The sequence below is a fragment of the Opisthocomus hoazin genome, chromosome 19 (assembly GCF_030867145.1).
Source record: "Opisthocomus hoazin isolate bOpiHoa1 chromosome 19, bOpiHoa1.hap1, whole genome shotgun sequence".
NCBI classification, from domain to species: Eukaryota; Metazoa; Chordata; class Aves; order Opisthocomiformes; family Opisthocomidae; genus Opisthocomus; species Opisthocomus hoazin.
The window spans coordinates 6,851,029-6,871,544 of NC_134432.1; the positions used below are offsets into that span (position 1 = coordinate 6,851,029).

The following is a 20,516-nucleotide window of genomic DNA, read 5'->3' on the forward strand; positions in this document are numbered from 1 at the left end:
GCACTGCAGATGGGGCCTCACCAGGGCAGAGTAGAGGGGGAGGAGAACCTCCCTCGCCCTGCTGCCCACACTCCTCCTCATGCACCCCAGGATCCCGTTGGCCTTCTTGGCAGCCAGGGCACGCTGCTGGCTCATGGTCACCCTGTCGTCCCCCAGCACTCCCAGTCCCTCTCCACAGAGCTGCTCCCCAGCAGGTCAGCCCCAGCAGGTGCCTGGAGGGTGGGGGGCTGTGTGTGGGGGTCCCTGCCACCAGCAGAGACCAGGCTGGCCCCTTGCAGCCTGCGATGGGGACAGCGGGGCTGTGCTGCTGTTGGTGAGGGGTATGGCAGGGTATGGCATGGCCGGTGACCCCGTGCCACAGCCACTTTGCCCTGCCGCTGCGGTCCCTCACGGCGTGGCTGAGGGAGGCAGGGCTGGGGCTGGCAGCGCTGTCGGCTCCTTCTCATTCTTCTGGAGCTTGCAGCATTTTCTTTTCTCCCCTTTTGACCACAGCTCTGGGAGACACACACCCCCCCCCCCCCCCCCCCCATCCCTGTGAAGTTTTGGGTTGTTTTTTTTTCCTTGAGGACTCGGTATGGTCAGAACCACAAATAAAAGCCGTTTGAAGAGCAGCGTTGCGGTGTGATCTGCGGGGTGCTGTGGGTGGCAAAGGAGCGGGGCCCCATCACCTCGAGGTGGGGGGGGGTTATCTCAGCTGGGGGCTCTGCCCAGCACCAGCGCAGGGCTGGGGGGGCAGTGGGGGGGGGGGGCTCTGGGCGTACGCGGGGCTGGGGGAGCGGGCGGCAGTGGAGGGGTCGAAGGGAGTCAGAGAGCCATGGCCACGCTGCGCTCCTGTCCCTGGGCAGCTGCTGAGCCCCAGGACAGGGCCGCTTCGCTGCTGCTGGGAGTCGGGTGCCTGCGCCGCTCCCTGCCCCGTCCTGCCCCCCCCCCGAGCTGCCCCCCAGCCCGGAAGAGACAAATACGAGGGGTGCCCGGGAGAGTCGGTGCCCCCCAGGGAGCAGCCAGACCCCTGGCACGCAGGGGCAAAGGCAAGAGGCTGCAAGGGGAGCTGGAGCTGCCGCTGGGAATTCGTTCCTGCCAGCGGCAAAGGGCCGGCCCCGGTGCCTGCTCCCCGCTTCCCTGCTCTGCGCCCGCAAAAACGGGAAACCAAGGCGGGCCGCGGAGAAGCCCGGATGCCCCAGCTCGGCCCTGGCCCAGATGAGCTCTGCCAAGGCTGCCAGGAGCTGCTGCTGCCCTCGTGCAGGGCGTCCCGTCCTCCTCCCTGAGGGGAGGGAAGGTTTGGGCAATTCTCTGCCCCTCTCCTCGCCCCCGGCTGCTTCCCAGGCTGCTGCCGGCGCTCCTGCAGAGCCCCGGCCCACGGCCGCACGCCGCTCCCGCCGCACGGCACCCGGAACAACCAGCTCGCGTTGCCGAGATGCTTCAGCAGAATATTTATTCCATGCCATAGTGAAGAGCAAAACTCGGTACAAACATCAGCCCTCAGTGCCTCGCTCCCTCCTCCGCCGAGCCAAGGGGGAGAGATTTCACAGTCTTGGGGGGAGGTGGAGGCCGTGCCTTTGACGTGACGGGGCAGCGCCGGACGCGGATGCCATCTGCGCCCATACAGAGCCCTCCCTGGCTCCTGGCAGTCCCGTGGTGACAGAAAACCTGGGCACAGGGGGTTCGGATAAAGCCACGGGCATGTGCCGGGGCGCAGCAGCACGGAGGCACAGACCCCTGCCAGGGCCGCAGGAGCTGCCGCAGCCCTCGGTGCTGCCAGGACCGTCCCTGCTGCCTCCCGTCAGCCTCGCTGCAACCCCAGGCTGCGACTGGCAGAGACAACTGCCCCGGGGGGGCCCGAAATGCCTCCCCCAGCCCCTGCCTGGGACGCGGCTCCCTTCCAGACGCAGCCCACGCAGAGCGGCTGCGGCTCCCGGGGTCCCGGCCGGCCCCGGCCATCCGGGCCACGTCAGGATTAGGAGCTTAATTTTAGACTCCGGCATTCGGGTACCGGCTGCAGGGCGAAAAGCTCCAGGGGCAGCGCCGGAGCGAACACCACCGCGGTTGTCATCGCTTCAAGGGCGCCCGCTCCACCGTGGGAGGGAGCCCGGGAGGAGCCGGTCGCCGAGCCCCCGGCCCGGGGAAGGAAGCTTGAGGCGTGACAGCGGGCAGTGCCCCGGCTCCGTGGGTGCCTACACCTGGTCACGGAGAACACGCCAAGAGAACCTGAAGGGAGCAGTGTGGGAGGGAGGCGACGGCGAGACCCACAGCCCCCCTCCCGGCCGCCCCGCAGGAAGGGACAGCCGATCCCCTACAATAAATACGGCACCCACGCTACAGCTTACGCCAGCGCTGCTCCGCGGAGGAAGCCGGCGGCGAAGCCAGCACCGGGGGAGCAGCAGCCCCTCCGGGCTGGGACCCGGTGATGCCGACACCTGGTTGCCAACAGAAAGTATCGACGGGGCCCTGGCTGCGACCCTGGGGGCTGCCCGAAACGCCAGCCAGGCCCCCCGGCCCTGCCTCCCTCGCTGCCCTCCGGGGCCAAGACGCTGCGTGGGAGCAGGCACTCTGCAGAGCCGGCAGCCGGACGAGTTGCCCGCGAGGGTTTGGGACAAACAACCATTAATAAAACTCCTGCATTAAAAGAGTCCCGCGGTACGGCAGCGCAGCCCTGCACCACGGCGTCTGCCCAGCGCTCCGCAGCCAGCAGCTCTCGGCGCAGCCAACCGCGTCCCCGGCCCACACCGTCCCAATGGCGGAGACGCGCCTCAGTCTGCTCTCGGAGGCCAAAGCTCCCCCGGAGCGAGCTGTGCCCAAGCAGCAGCGTTCGTGAGAAGCTGTGGGAAGCCCACCCTGCAGTGACCAGCTCGGGCTGCTGCCCGCTGCGCCCACGGCTCTTTGAAGCAGACGCTCTGAGGCGGAAGCGATTCCCGCTCCCGGGGTCCCTCCCGACGTGGCGGACGCGATGCGCCTGCCCGGAGCTCATCTCCGTCGCGCAGGGCTCCGGTGGAGGCGGCCGCAGTGAGGAAGCTGCGGGAGCAGGCCTGGCCGGGTTCAGCTGTGCTGGTTCAGGAGCCAGGAGAAGAGCAGCTTCCTGGGCCGGGGCCCGGCGGGCTGCCGGGCGCGCACGGCGCGCGGGGACCGCCACACCTTGATGGTGCTGTCGTCGCTGGCCGTCAGGAGCAGCTCCTGCTCCACGGGGCTGAACGCCACTGAGTTCACCACGTTGTCGTGCTGCAGTTTGGCCAGGCAGATGTTGTAGTGCCGGTCCCAGATGTAGCCGTGGCGATCCTCTGCCCCGCTGCGGTGGACAAGGTGCCGGTGAGGACGTCCCCCTGGCAGCCCGAACACCCTGCCGCTCCCGGCCCCATCGCCCACCCGCGCAGGCTCCCTCGGGGCTGTTCGAATCCCCCCTCCACCCCGCAGCCCCCAGGCAGGGCCATTTGCCACCCGCTGCCAAACGTGCCACAGTTTCCCCTTTCCTCCCCCATTTCACAGCACGACCAGGGCAGCCAGCCCTCACGGCACCCCCCGATTCAGCCCCTCTGCTCTTCACAACCCCCCCGCTGCCCGCTCTGCTCGCGGTGCATGGGAGTCCCCGGCGCAGAGAGCAGCCCTGCGTGCGCAGGGCACCCCGCAGCACGGCCCCACGGCCGGGACCCTGCCCACCGCCCCTCACCACACACCTCGCTACGAAGTCCCTGCTGACGTCCAGGAAGATGAAGAAGCACTCCTCGTTGGGCGTGTAGGCCCGATGCGCCCGGAGGGCTCTCTTCACCTCCTTCATCGTCTTCAGGTCGAACACGTGCAGATCGATCTCCTCGGCGATGGGGGGCGGCTGCATCGGGTCGGAGATGACGCAGTCCCGGGGCCAGGCGCGGCTGTTCACGTACAGGTACCTGCGGAGGGGAGCAGAGGGGTCACCCCACACCTCGTCGCACGCCACGAAGCTCGCGGAGCCTCAGCTGTAACCACGCGGCGCAGTCAGGCAGGGCAGCGACCGAGCAGGTTCTCTGGTCCTCAGCAAACCTCCGCTCACTCAGATCCAGGCTGAAACACAGGAACACGCTGCTGAGCCACCTTCTGCCCCGCTTGGAAAGGAAAGTGCCAACCACAGTGGGGCTGGTGGGGCCTAGGGGCTAGGTCGAGCCTCTTTAATCCCTTTAAAACCAGCTTTAAGGAGGTGAGGTGTTGATCTGTCTTGGGAACAAGACACACTGGTGGGTGTGGGAGCTCCTCCACACTCCCAGGCTCCTTGCCTGACCCTATCCTGAAGCGGGTGCAGCGGGAGGAAGGCATTCCTGCCGAGACGTGGGGAGACAGATTCACAGAATGTCCGGGGTTGGCAGGGCCCTCTGTGGGTCACCCAGCCCAACCCCCTGCCCAAGCAGGGTCACCCAGAGCAGGCTGCACAGCACCGTGTCCAGGCGGGGCTGGAATATCTCCAGAGAAGGAGACTCCACAGCCTCCCTGGGCAACCTGTGCCAGGGCTCCATCACCCTCAGAGTGAAGAAGTTCTTCCTCATGTTCAGCTGGAACTTCCTCTGCTTCAGTTTGTGCCCGTTGCCCCTTGTCCTGTCGCTGGGCACCACTGCAAAGAGTCTGGCCCCGTCCTCCTGACCCCCACCCTTGCAGATATTTAGAGGCATTTCTAAGGTCCCCTCGCAGCCTTCTCCAGGCTGAACAAGCCCAGCTCCCTCAGCCTCTCCTCATAGGAGAGATGCTCCAGTCCCCTCCTCATCCTCGTAGCCCTGCGCTGGACTCTCTCCAGCAGCTCCTCACCTCAGGCCATACACACGCCATCAGCCCGAGGACTCAAACGGGGCGTGAAGGAGCAGAGCAGCCTGTGCAGGCACCCTGCTCCCTCACCGCAGTCCCTTCTCCCCCTGCTCCCCTCAGCAGCCCCCCGAGCAGCTGCCGCCCACCCCGCAGCACCCGAAGCCGGCCCTGCCGCCCCGCCGCGCTCGCCTGTGGTCCGGGGAGAGGCCCATGCCGATGATGTGCCCGTGGATGTCGATGACGTGATCCAGAGAGTCAAAGAACTCATCCGAGCGCCTCTCCTCCCCCAGCACCGGCCCGGCGGTCGTCATCTGGTGGGGCAGGATCCTTTTAATCCCTTGGGGACAGAAAGCAGGATCAGGTGGTTCCGCGGGCTGCCACCAGCAGAGAGCGGGGCTGGTGGAAGTCCCCAGGCTTCAAGCAGGGGCTTCCCTTCGTGCTGCCGAGAAGGAGAACTGGCTCGCCTACAGCCAAGGAGCGGGATGGGGCTGCTGGCCCTGCCTGGCTCCTTCGAGCTCTCTGAAGCAGCGCTTCTGGCCAGGACGCTGCCCGTAAGCGGCGCGCTGGCACGCTCAGCCGCAGCCAGGGAGATGCCCAGCGCCCGGCTGCCAGCCTGGCCGGTGCAGCCGCATCTCGCTCCCAGGCCAGCCCGCAGCGCGCTCTGGAGCACAGGGGAGCTGCGCTGGCCCGGGAGACGCTGGCTGCAGAAAGGTTGTTGTCCTAAATGAATCCCTGGGCTGGGCCTGCAGCACCCAGCCTGGAGAAGACCCAGCAGACACGCTGGCTGGGGCAGGGTTTTCCCCTGCGTAGGTGGGGATCAGCCCCAGAGAGCTCCAAGAACAGGGCTCAGGTGCTTCACAGCTTCTGAACTTCCTGACTGCGGCAGACACACGCTGCGGTTCAAGCCCTGTCCCCTCCCGGCTCCAGACAGAGACCCCAAACACAAACCGTCCCCAATGGCTTCCCGGAGGACCCCTACGAGCCTTGGCAGCTCCTGGGCACACACGGGCTTAACCCTCAGCAGGCCCGGCAGGCAGCCCGTCCCCTCGCCCCGCCGAGGGAGTCGCTGCCGGACTCCTTTGGTTTCGGCCCTCTCCCACAGACCATCACGGTGGGGGTGACACCACACTGCACCTCAACCCGAGACCCTTCCCGCCGCCGCCGCTTCCGAGCCTGGGCAGCCAGGACCTTCGCTTTCCCGGCCAGCACCGCTCGCCGGCATCTCCCGCCTCGCCTGCGCGGCGCTCCGCTCTCGGCCATGCGGCCCCCGCACGCACCAGCCAGCGGGACAGGGGCTCTGCCCGCGACCCCAGCGTGCCACCGGCACGAGGAGACGGCAGCTTGAAGGGAACTCCTGCGGAAGGGCCTGCGCGCCGCAGATCAGGCGAGACAGCGTCGACGCCCGGCAGCGCGGCTCCCAGCAGCAGCTCCAGCCCAGCAGGCCGGCGAGAGACGGGCGCAGCAGCCAGCTCCGTCGAGCGGCAGCTCCTCGGGGTAAGGCAGCCGACGCGCAACGGCCGGTTCCACACGCGAAGCGACGGGCAGACGTGATGTTCTGCAGCAGCTCACGGCTGGGAGCGCAGCCGAGCCGGGGTTCGTCCCCCCGAACAGCCAGCCGGTGCCGCGGGCGCTGGCCGCCGGCCAGGGAGTCTCTGGGGTTCAAAGGCACCGAAACCCACGGCGCTGGGAGTCGGTGCGGTCCCAAGCCGCCGCGCTACGCTTTGCCCTCGCTCAGCTGCGCTCGCTCGGCCCGGTATGGAGCTGCGGCGCGGGTCACGGGGCCGAGCCTGGGCAGACCTCCCGCCCTGCGGCCCCAGGCAGGCCGAGGTCCAGCACGTCCGCCCGCAGCGCCGACCACGGGCAGGAGCGCGGAGCAGAGCCATGCTCAGTCCAGGGCACATCCCTGACTTGGGTGGGCAAAGACCAAGTGACTCTTCTCCAGGTCGCCTCCAGCTTTGGAAACTGCCTTTCCCTGCCTGACTGGGCTGTGCTGGTGCGGGACCAAGGAAGAGGAAGGTTAGAAGAGCCTGCAGCAGGGAAGCGGGGCCGTAATTACGCAAGCGGCAAAAGGAACCGAAACTGGCATTACAGCAGTCTTCTTGCCTGAAAGCAGCTCTCCTTCGCTCCCCACACGCCTACCGGTCTGTCTGGTCCTTTCCACTGAACTCTGTCAGCTTTAGGGGCTTTTGGAGCAGCAGCCAGATGACCTGCTTCTGCTCACCACCGCATCGATTTCCTATAAATTCAGACTCTGCTAGTCCCGGTGCCTCAACGAGAGAGCCCCGGCTGGGCAAGGAAATCCCAATCCAGAGGAAGGTCCCCGGCAGCGCCATTGCCTGCCCTGCGCCTCACCGGGCGAGGAGGCTGGGCGCCAGGGCAGCTGACAGCCCACCACGGCACCTCCTGGGCAGCGACACAGGGGTGCCCCCGCATCGCGCCGAGGCCGGAAGGCTGCAGGACGATCGCACGCCGGGCAGTGGCGGGGACACGGGGGCAGGCCTGGCTCCGGCTCCCAGAGCGGAGGGGCCCCGCGCAAGCCACACGCACGGGAACGCCGAGCTGCTCCAACTGGTTTTGCCCTGATGCCCCCTCCACCCCCCAGAAGAACAGGGCTGAGGCCCTCTCACGCCGCGGTCAGAGCTGTCGCTGCCCTCCACCTCCACCTGCTCGTGCGCAACTCGTGGGTCCCATCCATCAGCCAGGAGTTCCTTTGGGATCCCCCACTCAGCCCTCGCCACGACTATGGCCACGAGTCAAGCCTGGCAGCAACAACACAACGCTCAGGCGCGTGCTCGTGGGGTGAAACCCCCTCCAGAGACTGGGGGCACCCCCAAAGACCCCGCAGCAAGCGCCCGGCAGCCCGAGCGGCACCGCAGCTCCCTCACCACGAACTGGCAGCACATCGAACCCCAACGGGCAGCACATCGAACCCGGGGCGCAGCTGCAGCCCACGCCCCCGGGGAGAGGCCGTGCTGCGGGCTCAGACCGCAGCCTTACCTATCTGGTGTGGGGAGTAGGTGAGGCAGCCAGTGGTGAAGATTAAGTACTTTGTCTTGCTGTTGCTGTCTGTGGGGAGCAGGTTCAGCTCCGGCGGTTTAGTTCTGTTGCGTACAAACAGCTCGGCCACCTTGGTCTCCAGCTCCGTCTCGGTCATGGCAGGCCTCACGCGGCCCTCCATGATATCATCAAAGAACTGCTGCAGCCCGTCCTCTGCTGTCACACCCCCCTCATCCGGCAATTCCTGTACTGCCGGCTCTGGCGTCTGCTTGGGTTTGGCCTCCTCTTCCTCGCTGTCGCTGCCCAGATCAAAGACCGGGCAGGGGGAGGTGGAGGAAGCAGCCAGCTGCTCCTCGTAGTCCAGGAGTAGGTCCGGGGAGTCGTACCGGCTGCAGTCAGCCACCATCACGGTCCGGATAGTGCTGGCGTTCAGGTTCTGGATTTTGAACAGCCTCTTCACCACGTTCACATTCTCGGACTCTACGCCCTGCAAGCGGACGGGAGCAGTGAGCAGGACCCACCTCACTGGAGGGTCACTCCCGAGCTCAAACCCAGGGCCACCTGCCCAGACCCTGAGCCCGCACAGCGGGCCCCAGCCCGGCGCCGACCTCTCTCCATGCACTGATACACGGAGCCCCGACCCCAGGAGCTGGCCAGCTCTGTGCTCCTTCCCATCTCGGAGGTGGGCACGTGGAGACAGAGCTCCTGCAGGCAGACAGCAGAGCTGGGGAACACAGCGGCCGGGCAGCCCTGCTGCCTGCCCCCGCCCGAGGCACCAGACCTCCGTGCTCCTGGGGCTTGCTGGCACCCCTCAGCAGGGCCAGCGGGCTGCCGGCTCCCAGACACCAGCAGCAGGTCTCCTCCCGCCCAGCGGCGCTGCCAGCCCGTGGCCCTGCTTCGAACCCCTCGTCGGAGCGGGAAAGGTCCTCCCTTGCCTCCCGGAGATGGAGGAGTTACGGCTGCAGTGTCAGCGCAGCGCAGAGATGTGGTTCTGGGAAGGGGCTCTACTACCAGAGGATTTTCCCCGGGCCAGCATCAATCATTCGTGTCAAAAAACGCAACCCGCCAGGATGTGCAGCCGTGACGTTGAGATGGAGGCAGAACGTGGAAGAGGAACACGTCCGAGCAGCACAAGTGCCAGAGAACAAAAAAGCAGCAAGCAAGCAGTCCAAGGCCAGCACAGACCAATCTCCAGGTCTCATCACAGCTCCTGGCCCACAGAAACCTCAGCCAGGACTGGCAGGGCTGAGCTCAGCCTCACGGCTGCCCCCGGCTCCCCGGAACAACGCACCGAGCTGCCAAGCGGGAGAACGGCCATTGCTTGGGTACACGCCAGACTGCAGCCGTCCCGGGCCCAGCTTCAGCCCGCCGAGCGCCTCAGCAACCCTGCTGGGGTTCAGCCACCCTCCTGCCACGCAACGCACGCTCCAGGGCACTGCGGCCAAGCCCTCATCCCAGCTAACGGGGCAAGAGTTAATGGCAGCCGAGGGCAGTTAGAATATTGCAGTGGGTACCACCACACCGAGCACAGAGAAACCTCACGCAAGGGTCGCCTCGAGCTCAAAATCCCGAGAGCAAGTCAGAGGAGACAAACAGGGAGCACTGGGCCGTTCTTCTGCTCAGGCCTCCCCCACAGCCCTCCCTCCCCCGGCGCCGCAGGAAGCTGCACGGCCTGTGGAGCTGGAGCAAAGGCACCTCACCTGGAAAGCGTTGTTCAGCCACAGCACGGAGCACGAGGTTATGCGCCCAATCCGATGCAGGTTGCCCGATATCAAGTTGGTTTCGTTCAGCCAGCAGCCAAACACATCGTAGGGTTTATTCCTCACCCTGGAAAGCAGTGTGAAGTTCTCTGGAAGGGAGAGGAAACATGGGGTGAGGCGACGGGTCCCAGCAAGGGCTCTGGAGAAATGGTGGCGGAAGCCACGGGGAGTGGACTCCAGTCTGCAGGAGCGGCACTGGGCAGCACCGGCACCGCACGCTGAGCGGAGACTGCCCGGCCACCGTCCTGCTCCAGTCACCACTGCGGAGACGGATTATTCCTCTCTTCTACGGAGACGCGGGGAGAGGGGGCACAAGGGAAACCAAAATAAAAGGGCAGCCAGACGGAGCCAGACCGGAAGGCAACCTGACCTCACGGCCTCTCTCCGAGCGTGGCCCAAAGCAGAAACCCCGAGGACAGGCACGTCAAGCACGTACAGAACTCCTCCACTCCCGCCCCTGGGGCTCAGGGCCCTGCTGAGCAAGACAGCTGCGCGCTGAGTGCGGCTCGACTGCTGGCACAGCGGGACTGCATAGCGAGACGGCAAGAGCGAGCGCAGCTGGGGTCAGCAGGATTCACAGAACTGCAGCAGCAGAGGTGAGGCAGATCCGGAAGAAAGCCACGCGAGACCTCAGGTGGGACGAGCACCGCCTGAGTCACAAACGGTAGCTTCAAGAGAACAGGTAACACAGGTAACTCTTGGCTTGCCCAGACTGTCACTTAGGATGGAAATTAAACTTAGGATGGAAGTTAAGCAAGAATAAACATATGGCTCATTGCCTGTGGTGATGCCACGGTGACCTGCGCAGAGATATGGCTATCCAGAAGGTCTGCCCCACGGAACCGCGCTTAGGACCCCTTTGCACAGGCGGTAGGAGGCAGGACAAGCAGAGGTCAAGGCCACCACATGCCCAGAGAGGAAGGGAACCCCAGGACCCACCATGTCCCACCCCAGGCAGCCCCAGTGAAGGCGAGGGTGGTAGTTACCCATGCTGATTACGGCAATCTCTCCTGACGAGGAGTTGTGAGGCCCCACAAAAACACCTGACACCAGGAGGAGGGAGTCATCGGAGTTGAACTGGGAGAACTGCGTGTAGCTCCAGTTGTATGGTCTCATGTTGGAGCTGTGCTGCAGGGAGATGTCCAGCTCGTTACTCCAGATCTACAGACAGATGGACAAACAGTCAGGAAGCTGCTGAGAAGCCTGAGAGTGGTTCCGCTTTATCTGTTCTGCCAGGACACGAAAAAAAAAAATATCAAAGACCTTATTTAACCGCCTCCCAGTCCCGATTTCGCTGTTGATTCCCCTGACAAAAACCAGCCAACGGCCTGGGAGAGCGGCTGAAGGCAGGACGGCTGCTCCACCAGCCAGCGCAGAAGGCGTGCAGGCAGTCAGTGCTGCCGCTGTCACAGCTGGATTTGTCAGCACCTTCAGAGAGATTCCTCCCAAGACAACCCCTCGCGCCAGACAGCGTCCGCAGCGGATCGTTATCGCCACCGTCCTTGTCAGACCCACGGCACAACGGGACGGACGCGCGCCTCGCAAGCACCCAGAGCCCGGAAGGCCCCTCAGGCTCCTTCACGCGGGCAGGACCGGGAACCCAGAGCCCTCGAGGCTGCATTCGCAGCACTCATCGCTTCTGCGGCTTTGAGAGCAACTCAGGATCTGCAGGGCCTGGCCTGAGCCCTTCTCAAAGCCCTGCTCCCACGGCCAAGCCCCCTCGCTCAAAGCCGGAGGGGCTGCGCGGGGCACGCTGCTGCTTTACCTTGACGGTACAGTCTTTGGAGCACGATGCGAACAAGCAGCCGGAGTGGGAGAAGCTGAGGTGCAAAACCTGGTCGCTGTGCTCCTTCAGGGCCTGCACTTCCACGCACGGGATGGTGTCGTAGAGCCTCTGGAACTCGTCGTACCAGGAGACGGCAGCTGGAACGCACGAGCAGGGACACGGGACGGGAATGTCAGCGTTAACCAGCCGTTCACCAGGCGCAGCCCTGACTCCCGCCAGCAACGCCCGGGGCTCTGCTGCGGCCCTGGGCCCTGCAGTTTCAGCCATGCCAGCAGGGCTTAGCGCTCCTCTCGGTCGCTTCCCCGCTCCCAGACAGACAGACAGGAGTCTTCTCTTCCAGTAAACACGCAACTCCGCACCGCAGCACTGCTGCCTAAAGCAGTGCAGCCGCGGCGAGGGCCAGCCAGGGCACGGCCGTTCCACCGCCAGCCGTGCTGCGGCGCAACGCAAACACCGCTGGCCTGTGATGAGAGCGGAGCTGCTCCGCGGGGTACTGGGCTCCGCTCCCATCGCCTTTATCTTGTCTAGCACAGAATTAAGAAGGTTCCAGAAAGGCTATGAGAACAGCAAAAAAACTGTCTCCGTGAGATAAGAGACTAGAGAGAACAAGAGGGAAGCACGGAAGCTGGATGCAGCGTGCCAGGAGAGGCGAGGAGCTGGAGCACACTCCCACAAGTCACGCTGGCGGCCAATAACGAGACAAATAAAGAGGATTTTTAACAAAGTGCCCGGTAAGGCAGCCTACCAACTTCTTGCAGCAGCAAATCCCGAGGAAGCAAAGAGGATTAGACGTGTATATGGACAAGGGCCAACTTTCCTAGTGACACTGAACAGGACTGAAGGGTTTTTTGGCACTCGCTGCAGCGCAGGAGGCACCTGCTCCCGCAGGCAGGGAGCAGCTTGCTGCCAGGACAGCCCACCGCTCCTTGCTGGGCTGGGGGCTTCCTCCCCCTCTGAAGCTCTCTCCCATCTGGCCAAGCAACCCCAACATTTCCTCCTACAAGGCCCATTGGACACCGTTCCCAAGCCACGGAGCTGCCCAGGGCAGGCAGCCTGGCAGAGGATTTCCCCCAGCTCCTGCCTCAGCCCCTTCCTGGGGCTGCCAGCCCCGCCCCCGCCTCGGGAGGATCCCACCGCTCCACAAGCGCAGCCTGGGAGGTGCCCAAAGGCGTCACTGAGCTACACTGACTGCTCAGTCCCAGTTAGTGCTAAAGACCAGCGCTGGCAGCTTGCTAACTCCAGGAGGCTGGAAGCGAACGAGCCTGGTCACAGAGCCCCAATACAGAGAACGCCCTCAGCCCCACGGAGCTCCAGGGTCTGCGCAAGTGAACTCGCGTGGCCCGGTGGCCCCTCCACATCTCATCTCTTCTTGAAGCCCTTCTGCACCGCTGCTCCCCGCTGCAGGGTGAGGGGCTTCCATCCTTCTGCAGCAACTATGACCCAGGGCCAAGCAGGCAATTCCTTCTGCTGGGGCTCCGCTGGGAGCCCGTCCTCAGGGCAGAGGAGGGAGCGCAGCCCTCCGGACCCCTGCAGCATGCGGGGAGGGGGCTCCCTGTGCTCCAAGAAGCCCACCTTGGCAGCAAGGGCTCCAGCTGGCAGCTCCCCAGGGCCCGTCTCGGCCATGCGACCGTGCTGGGTGACCCTTCCCAGTGCACCGAACCGCTTCCAGCGCCTGACACTCCCCGGAGGACAGACCTGCGATCGCTCGGCTGCTGCCACTGAGATGGCCGGCAGCGCTGCCTGGGCACGGCCCGCTGGGCTCAGCTGACTGCTAATGCGCTGTCACAGAATCACAGGATCCCAGCATGGCAGGGGTTGGAAGGGCCCTCTGTGGGTCACCCAGCCCAGCTCCCTGCCCAAGCAGGGTCACCCAGAGCAGGCTGCACAGCACCGCGGCCAGGCGGGGCTGGAATATCTCCAGAGAAGGAGACTCCACAGCCTCCCTGGGCAGCCTGGGCCAGGGCTCTGTCACCCTCAGAGGGAAGAAGTTCTTCCTCGGGTTCAGCTGGAGCTTCCTCTGCTTCAGTTTGTGCCCGTTGTCCCTTGTCCTGTCGCTGGGCACCACTGGAAAGAGTCTGGCCCCGTCCTTCGGACCCCCACCCTATCTTCCTACTGCAAGCTGAGGCCGAGTTCAAGCCCAACCTGTTCTCGGCAGGTGGGGCAGCTACCGCCTCAGCGCCTGCCCACTGTGCAATCAAACGGCCACACACCCACCTCCCTCTCCGGACGGCGGGCAGGCGTGTTCTCCCTCCGCAGCCAGGCCGCTGCCTGCGTCTGACAGAGACAGCCTGAGCAGCTCAGCGCACCTGCAGCTCTCCTCCGCCCGGGTGAGCAAGGGCAGCGCCCGCAGCAGGGCCTGGCTGCAAGCTCCCGCCCAGGACCCGCCAGCAGTGCGAGCACGGAGCCCAGCCGGGCTGTCAGGCACCGGGCGCAGCGACTCACCGCGTCTCCCGGGACCTCCCGCAGTAGCAGCAGCGCCCGGAGAAGCCGCTCTCTGCCAGAGGGGGGGATGGCGGCGGCACTCCCAGCCGTCCGGAGGGGCTCGGGCAGCTCCGGAGCCCCTCACGGGCACGCCCCCCCCACACCCCGCATCGGGGGGCAGAGGCAGTGGATCCCCCACCCCCACCCCCGGAACAGCCCCCCGGAGCCGAGCAGCCCCCGCCGCAGCGCACCTGGGTGCCGGGGCACCTCCCGGGAGACGCGGTAGTAGCGGTAGAAGAGCCCCTTCCAGAGGAACTCGTCGCGGGCCACAGCGTGCCACTGCCGGCAGGCCAGCCCGGCCGCCAGCACGTCGGCGTGGCCCAGGTACCGGAAGATCTCGTAGAGGACGCTGTCCGGGAGCAGGGGGCCGCCGCCCGCGTCCATCGTGTCATTCTGCCGCCGCGCCTAGGAGCGAGCGGGGCCGACGTGAAGGCCCGGCCCGGGCCTTTCCCCCCGCCGCCCCGCAGGCGCCGGGCCCGCCCGCCCCTCACGGCACCTCGGCGGCCCCGCTTCCGGCCTCCCCGCCCCGCGCTTCCGCTCCCGGGCTCCTCACGGGCCGCTCCGGCCTCCCCTCTCGGTGGTTCCACCGCCCACCAATCACGGCGCTCGCTTTCCGCCGCAGGCGGGAGTGCTCGAGCCCAGAGCGCCCCCGCAGCGCGCCAGGCGCAGCTAACCGAGCGCAGCGCGCTCGCTCACCACCTCCTCGACGGCGGCGCGTCAAACCCCGCCCTGCCCGAGCAGGCCACGCCCCATAGAGTAGACCCCGCCCCTCTCGATCAGGCCGCGCCTCAGCCAGACATTCGCGGGGCGGGGCCTGTCTGGCTGGGGCGGGGCCTGACGCGTGGGGCGGGGCCTCCGCGCCCCGCGGATCGGGCCCCGGCCTTGACCCCCGGCAGAGCAGCGGCCATGGCGGCCCCGGGCGCCCTCCTGCTCCTCGGGCTGTTCCTCGCTGCCCCGCCGGGGCTGGGGCAGGGGTCGGGGCAGCGGCGGCGGCAGCCCCCTCCCCGGGGCCCGCTGGACAAGGTGGCGGCTCAGGAGGGGCTCAGCCTCCCTCAGGTGAGGGGCTGGGGGGCACCCGGCCGTCCCGTCCCCCCCCCCGGGTCGGGGCCGCAGGGAGGTGGCGGGGGCTGCAGCCCAGGCCCCTGCGTGTGCCCCCTGGCCTGACCCCCCCCCGGCCGGTCAGCCCCGAGCACGGCCCGTGAGGCGGGGGCTGAAGCCATGGACCCCCGTCCTGACCAGCTGCCATCCAGTTGGACCCCCGGAGACCCCTTCGTCCACAGCTCTGGGGCCAGGGGGGGCTTTGGCTCTGACCCCCCCACTCCTGCAGACCCTTCCATCCTCAACCCCGGGCTGGGGGGGGCTTTGGCACTGACCCCCCTGACCCCACAGACCCCTCTGTCCACAGCCCCAGGGCTGGGGGGGCTTTGGCACTGACCCCCCACCCCTGCAGACCCCTCTGTCCACAGCCCCGGCTTAGGGGGGGGCCTTTGGCACTGACTCCCCCACCCCCACAGCCCTCTCTGTCTGCAGTCCTGGGGGCGGGGGGGCTTTGGCACTGACCCCCACTCCTGCAGACCCTTCCATCCTCAGCCCCAGGATAGGGGGGGGCTTTGGCACTGACCCCCACTCCCACAGCCCCCTCTGTCCACAGCCCTGGGGCCGGGGGGGCTTTGGCACTGGCTTCCCCCTGGGGCTGGGGCTGAGCCCGGGTCTGGGGCCGCGGGGTCCGGGCGCAGGGTCCGTGCCCACCGCAGAGCCAGGCCACAGCGGGCAGCGTGAGGCCTCGGACCCCCCCCTCCCCGCAGCCCCCCAGCCTGGCCCCACGCCGGGCCCTTCTCTGTCCCCTGCCCGGGCACTGGCGGTGGTGGCCGTGGGCCAAGCGAGGGGAGAGAGCCCAGCGGCGGGTGCTGGGGGGGGGTGCTGGGGGCAGCGGGTGGCGGCACCCCGGGGCGGTGACCCGGTGCCAGCCCGGTGCCCTGCAGCTGGCAGGACGGTGGTTCCTGGTCGCCGTGGCCTCCCGCTGCGGCTCCCTGGCGGAGCACGGCCATCGGTTGGAGGCCACGGCGGTGACGGTGACCGTCCCGGACGGGCAGAGCCTGGCCCTCAGCACCTTCCGGAAGCTGTGAGTGACACCGGCTGCGGGGGCGTGGGCAGGGACCGGGGGGGACGGGGGGGACGGGGACGCTGCCGCAGGCTGCAGCAGGGCTGGTGGCTGGGGTGGGGACGGGGGACGCTGCGGGGGGCAGGGACGCTACAGAGAGGTCAGAGCAGAGCCAGAGCTCTGGGGTGGGGACGGGGACACTGGGGGGGACGGGGACACGGGGGGGACAGGGACGCTACAGACAGGTCAGAGCAGAGCAGAGCTCTGGGCTGGGGACGCTGGGGGGGATGGGGGACACTGGGTGGGACAGGGGACCCTGGGGGACACTGAGACACTGCAGGCAGGTCAGAGCAGAGCCAGAGCTCTGGGGTGGGGATGGGGACACTGGGTGGGACAGGGGACACTGGGGGGGGACAGGGACACTGCAGGCAGGTCAGAGCAGAGCCAGAGCTCTGGGGTGGGGACGGGGGACACTGGGAGGGACAGGGACGCTGCAGACCGGTCAGAGCAGAGCCAGTGCCCCGGCCCCGGGCTCCGAGGAGGGGAGAGCGGCTGCAGAGCACCGCGTGGGTGGGATCTCCGGGCTGTTTCGTGATAGAAGCCCTGACTGTGGTGGGCTGGCACCCTGCCACCCGCGTGGCCACCGGCCTGGGGTGGGCTTGGGCTGCCCAGGCTGGGCAGGGTGGGGGGCAGCCAGCCTGGGGAAACTGAGGCACCGCGCAGGCACACGCAGGGACCAGCTCCGGGGGCCAGCCCAGCGGCAGCGTGGCTGGAGGGGGGGTTCTTCAGCGCATCTGTGGGCGCTTCCCCCGGCTCGGGGGTCTGAGCCAGGCTCCGAGCTGCAGGGAGGGGGCAGGGACCCCGCGGCTCAGCAGGTTTTCGGGCTCGGCGTCTCTCGCTGTGCCTCCACGGGGTCCGTGGACTCCCCGTCACGGCACCCACCCTGGGGCGAGGTCCGAAGGAAGTGGGTCCCGCGTGTGCCCTGGCAAGCGGGGTGCCCGGGGTGCCCAGGCCGAGCCGACAGCCCCCTCCTCTCCCCGCGCAGGGCCGGGCTGTGCTGGGAGATCCGGCAGCGCTACCGCCCTGCCCAGGCCCCCGGACGCTTCCTCCTGCAGGGTGAGGGGGGCCGGGCTGGGGGCGCGGGGGGCTGCGGGGCCGCGGAGCTGCCTGGGGGTCCCTGCTCCTGTCCTCCCTCCCAGTGCCCCCCCAGTATCGCACCTCCGGGCTCTCAAAGCGCCCCAGTGCCGGGAGCCGTCACGGGCAGCGCCGTGCTGGTGGGGAGCAGCACCCTGGGGGGCTGCACCCGCTCTCGCCCTGGTTTTCACCCCTTTTACGCCCCACTCCTGGCAAAACAAGGCCCCGGGACGGTGCTGGGGTTAACTGGGACTTACTGGGGCTGCCCTGTGTCCTTCCCAGGCCGTGGCTACGGCAGCAAGGTGGACGTGGTGGTGGGCGAGACGGACCACCGCAGCTACGCCATCCTCTATTACCAGAAGGGCCGGAGCGTCTCCGTCAAGCTCTACGGTGGGGCGGTGCCGGGGGGGCGTGGGGCGGCAGAGGGGGGGCTTGGGGCGGCAGAGGGGGGGGAAGCTCGCGCCGGACTCCGGGGACGTCTGCTGGAGCCCCCGGGACCCAGGCACAGGGCTGGGGTCTCCCCATGGGGGCTGGTCTCCAAATGGGGGGTTCTGTCCCCAAATGGAGAGTTCTGTCCCCAAACCGTAGGGTTTTGTCCCCAAACAGGGGGTTCTGTCCCCAAACGGAGGGTTTTATCCCCAAATGGAGGCTTTTGTCCCCAAATCGGGTGTTTTGTCCCCAATTGGAGGGTTTTGTCCCCAAATCAGGCGTTTTGTCCCCAAATGGAGGGTTTTGTCCCCAAATCGGGTGTTTTGTCCCCAATTGGAGGGTTTTGTCCCCAAATCAGGCGTTTTGTCCCCAAATGGAGGGTTTTGTCCCCAAATCGGGTGTTTTGTCCCCAATTGGAGGGTTTTGTCCCCAAATCAGGCGTTTTGTCCCCAAATGGAGGGTTTTGTCCCCAAATGGAGCGTTTTGTCCCCAAACAGAGAGTTCTGTCCCCAAATGGAGGGTTTTGTCCCCAAACAGAGGGTTTTGTCCCCAAATGGTGGGCTCTGTCCCCAAACGCTGCGGGGGGGGGGGGTGGGGGAGCTGGGAACCGGCTTCTCTGAGCCGAAAGACGCCGTGGCCCCGAGCTTTGCGGCGGGGGGCGCAGGGGGCTGCGGGGCAGGGCCAGGCAGGGCGCGCGGCGGCGATGCCATCTCCGTCCCCGCACAGGACGCAGCAGCCGGGTCAGCGACGCCGTCGCCGACAAGTTTGAGCAGCGCGTCAGGGCCGTGGGCCTGAGCGAGGACGTGACCCACTACTTCCCCACGTACGGTGGGTGGTGGGTGGCTGCGCCCCGGGGGGGGGGGCGGGGGGGGCTGGGGTCTGTCCCCTCCAGCGTGGGGAGGGGGAGGCAGGTTGGCGTGGGTTTGAGCAGCTTGTGGCCCCCCGTGTCACCCCCAGCAGGGCCACGTGCCAGGTCTGTCCCCACGCCGTGGCCACCCCGGGGGCAGGGCTGGGAGGGCAGGGCTGTGCCCGCGGTGTCCCTGGGGTGCGGGACCGGGGGTCCCGGGTGCCCAGGCAGGGTGACCGTCTCGGGCTCTCCCTCTCCCTCTCCCTCTCCCTCTCTCTCTCTCTCTCTCTCTCAGGGTTTTGCGACTCCGCAGACGAGTTTCACATCCTCGACGGTGAGCCGCGGATCCGGGGTGACGCGCTGGGTCCCCGCCGTGTGCTGGGCGCCGCGGGGGTTCCCCCTGCCCGGGCTGTGGGCTGGGCACGCCGGGCCGGACCCTCGCCACACCACGGCCGTGTGATCCTGCCCCAGGCGCGCGGGGGGGTGTCTGTGCCAGACCATCCCCCAGGTCAGGATCCCTTGTGTGGGACGAGGAGGTGGCAGGCCACCACCTGGGGTGGGCATCAGATGCACCCTGGCAAAGCCAAGCCCTCTTCACCCCCCCCGCGTGGGTTAGTCTGGGCTTTTGTGGGGTCTGTACTGGTATTTCCTGGGATGGGGACTGGTCTGCAATGGGGTGTCCTGGGACAGGGACGCCCCGGGGCGAGGGCTGGGGTCCGTAGGGGCAGCTCCATCGCTTGTCGTTGGTGCCTGGGGAGGGGCGGTGGGTCTCCAGCCCTGGCACTGGGCGCTGGCATCACCCCAGCCCCTCAGCACTGCTCTTTCCCTTCCAGAAACGGAGCCGTAGGTGCAGCCGGCGCTGCTGGGAGGTCCCAGAGCTCAGCCCTCGCCCCGTCCCGCCGCCCGCGGCCACGCAGGACCCAGCGGGGGCTTGGGCAGACCCCCCTGCAGCTCCACAGCCCTGCCTGCTCTTGTCCCGTCCCCCCATGGCTTCGGGTCACCCCTCTGCTCTGCACCCCTGCAGCACCCACCGACCCCAGTAAATGCCTCGGAGAAGGGTCTGTGTCCAGGCGAGTCCCCCTGCGATCTGCCCCAGCGAGGCCAGCGCTGCCCCGACACCACGCTCCCAGCCTGGGGGATGCTGGGGGGGTCTGGGGGGTGCTAGGGGGTTCTGGGGGGCTGTGCGTCCCCCTCGTCCTCTCCCCACCCCTGGGACACCGAGGCAGGAACCGTGGCAGTGCCCGAGTTACTCTGGGGTGCTGCAGCGCGTGGGTCTGGCTGGTGAGTGGGAGCAAGCCCCGGGCGCCCAGCGCGGCGTGGGGAGAGGCACCGTGCCCATGGGGCTGGGTGGGCCTGGGGGTGCTGGGGCCGGTGCAGGATCAGTGCTTCCCCCAGGACAAGCCAGGAGACCCCAGAGCAGGAAACCCCTCCTGCTTCCCATCCCCGGGGCCGCGAGGGCACTGGAGCAGCCCGGTCCCCTGCCCCAGCCCGGGGGGGGCTGCGGGGGCTTGGACTGGGGGTGCAGCCCGGGCAGAGCGGCTGCGGCGTTACCCTGGGAGTGCAGCCCCTCGCAGGACCCCCCCTCCGCTGCGTGCCCAGCCTGGCCAGGGCTGCTCAGCCACGCGCTTGGGCCGCGGTGTTTTGACGAGCGGTGCCAGTTCCCCGGCACAGGCTGGTGCCGTGCCCCCACCGCCCCGCAGCCCCCCGGCCGGGGAGCAGCCCTCCGCCCCCGCCGTGTTGCAATCTTTGCGGAAACTGGTAACACATGTTGTTTATCAGGGACTTATGTAAGGGACGCCGCGTGACGTGCCCGAAGCCAGCCCCGTCCCCGCTGCCCACGCGCGGGGCCATGCTCACGGACCCCCACCCGCCTGGCTGAGCCTGGTACAGCCGGGGGTCCTGGGTCCAGCTCGCTCTGCCCAGCGCCCACCCACACCCCAGTAGTGCGGTCGGGCCGTGGCGAGGGCAGAGCCCACCCTCCCGCACCGGGGAGCTGGGGTGGTCCCCAGGGGCCCCCTGCCCCCGGCTCGGCTCAGCCCGCGTCCATCTGCCACGGACCCATCGCTGGGGTGCAGGCGCCAGTGCCTAAGGGTCTGTGTCCGGGCACCGCCGTGATCCACAGCCCCCTGCCCCATGCTGCCCATGCCCCCCAGTCCTGGCAGCGGGGTCAGCCTGCCCCGTGCCACCTGCGGGGCCCCCGTATGCCCCCACGTCCCCCCACGC

At 67.6% G+C, this 20,516-nt stretch overlaps 2 protein-coding genes across 2 annotated transcripts; one reads left to right on the forward strand and one right to left on the reverse strand.

Moving 5' to 3' along the window:
- Positions 1-1,415: 1,415 nt before the first annotated feature.
- Positions 1,416-14,312, reverse strand: FBXW5 (F-box and WD repeat domain containing 5). The gene is made up of 8 exons (XM_075439548.1): positions 13,974-14,312; positions 11,281-11,438; positions 10,502-10,676; positions 9,456-9,604; positions 7,756-8,242; positions 4,948-5,095; positions 3,666-3,878; positions 1,416-3,280 (listed from the first exon to the last, which is right to left on the reverse strand). Exons 1-8 carry the CDS (start codon positions 14,164-14,166, stop codon positions 3,034-3,036), a joined length of 1,770 nt encoding a protein of 589 aa, XP_075295663.1. The 5' UTR covers positions 14,167-14,312; the 3' UTR covers positions 1,416-3,033.
- Positions 14,313-14,641: 329 nt separating this feature from the next.
- Positions 14,642-19,351, forward strand: C8G (complement C8 gamma chain). The gene is made up of 7 exons (XM_075439561.1): positions 14,642-14,838; positions 15,765-15,904; positions 16,929-16,999; positions 17,300-17,407; positions 18,173-18,274; positions 18,589-18,627; positions 19,127-19,351. The coding sequence occupies exons 1-7, from the start codon at positions 14,689-14,691 to the stop codon at positions 19,138-19,140; spliced, it is 624 nt and encodes a 207-aa protein (XP_075295676.1). The 5' UTR covers positions 14,642-14,688; the 3' UTR covers positions 19,141-19,351.
- The last annotated feature ends 1,165 nt before the right edge of the window (positions 19,352-20,516 follow it).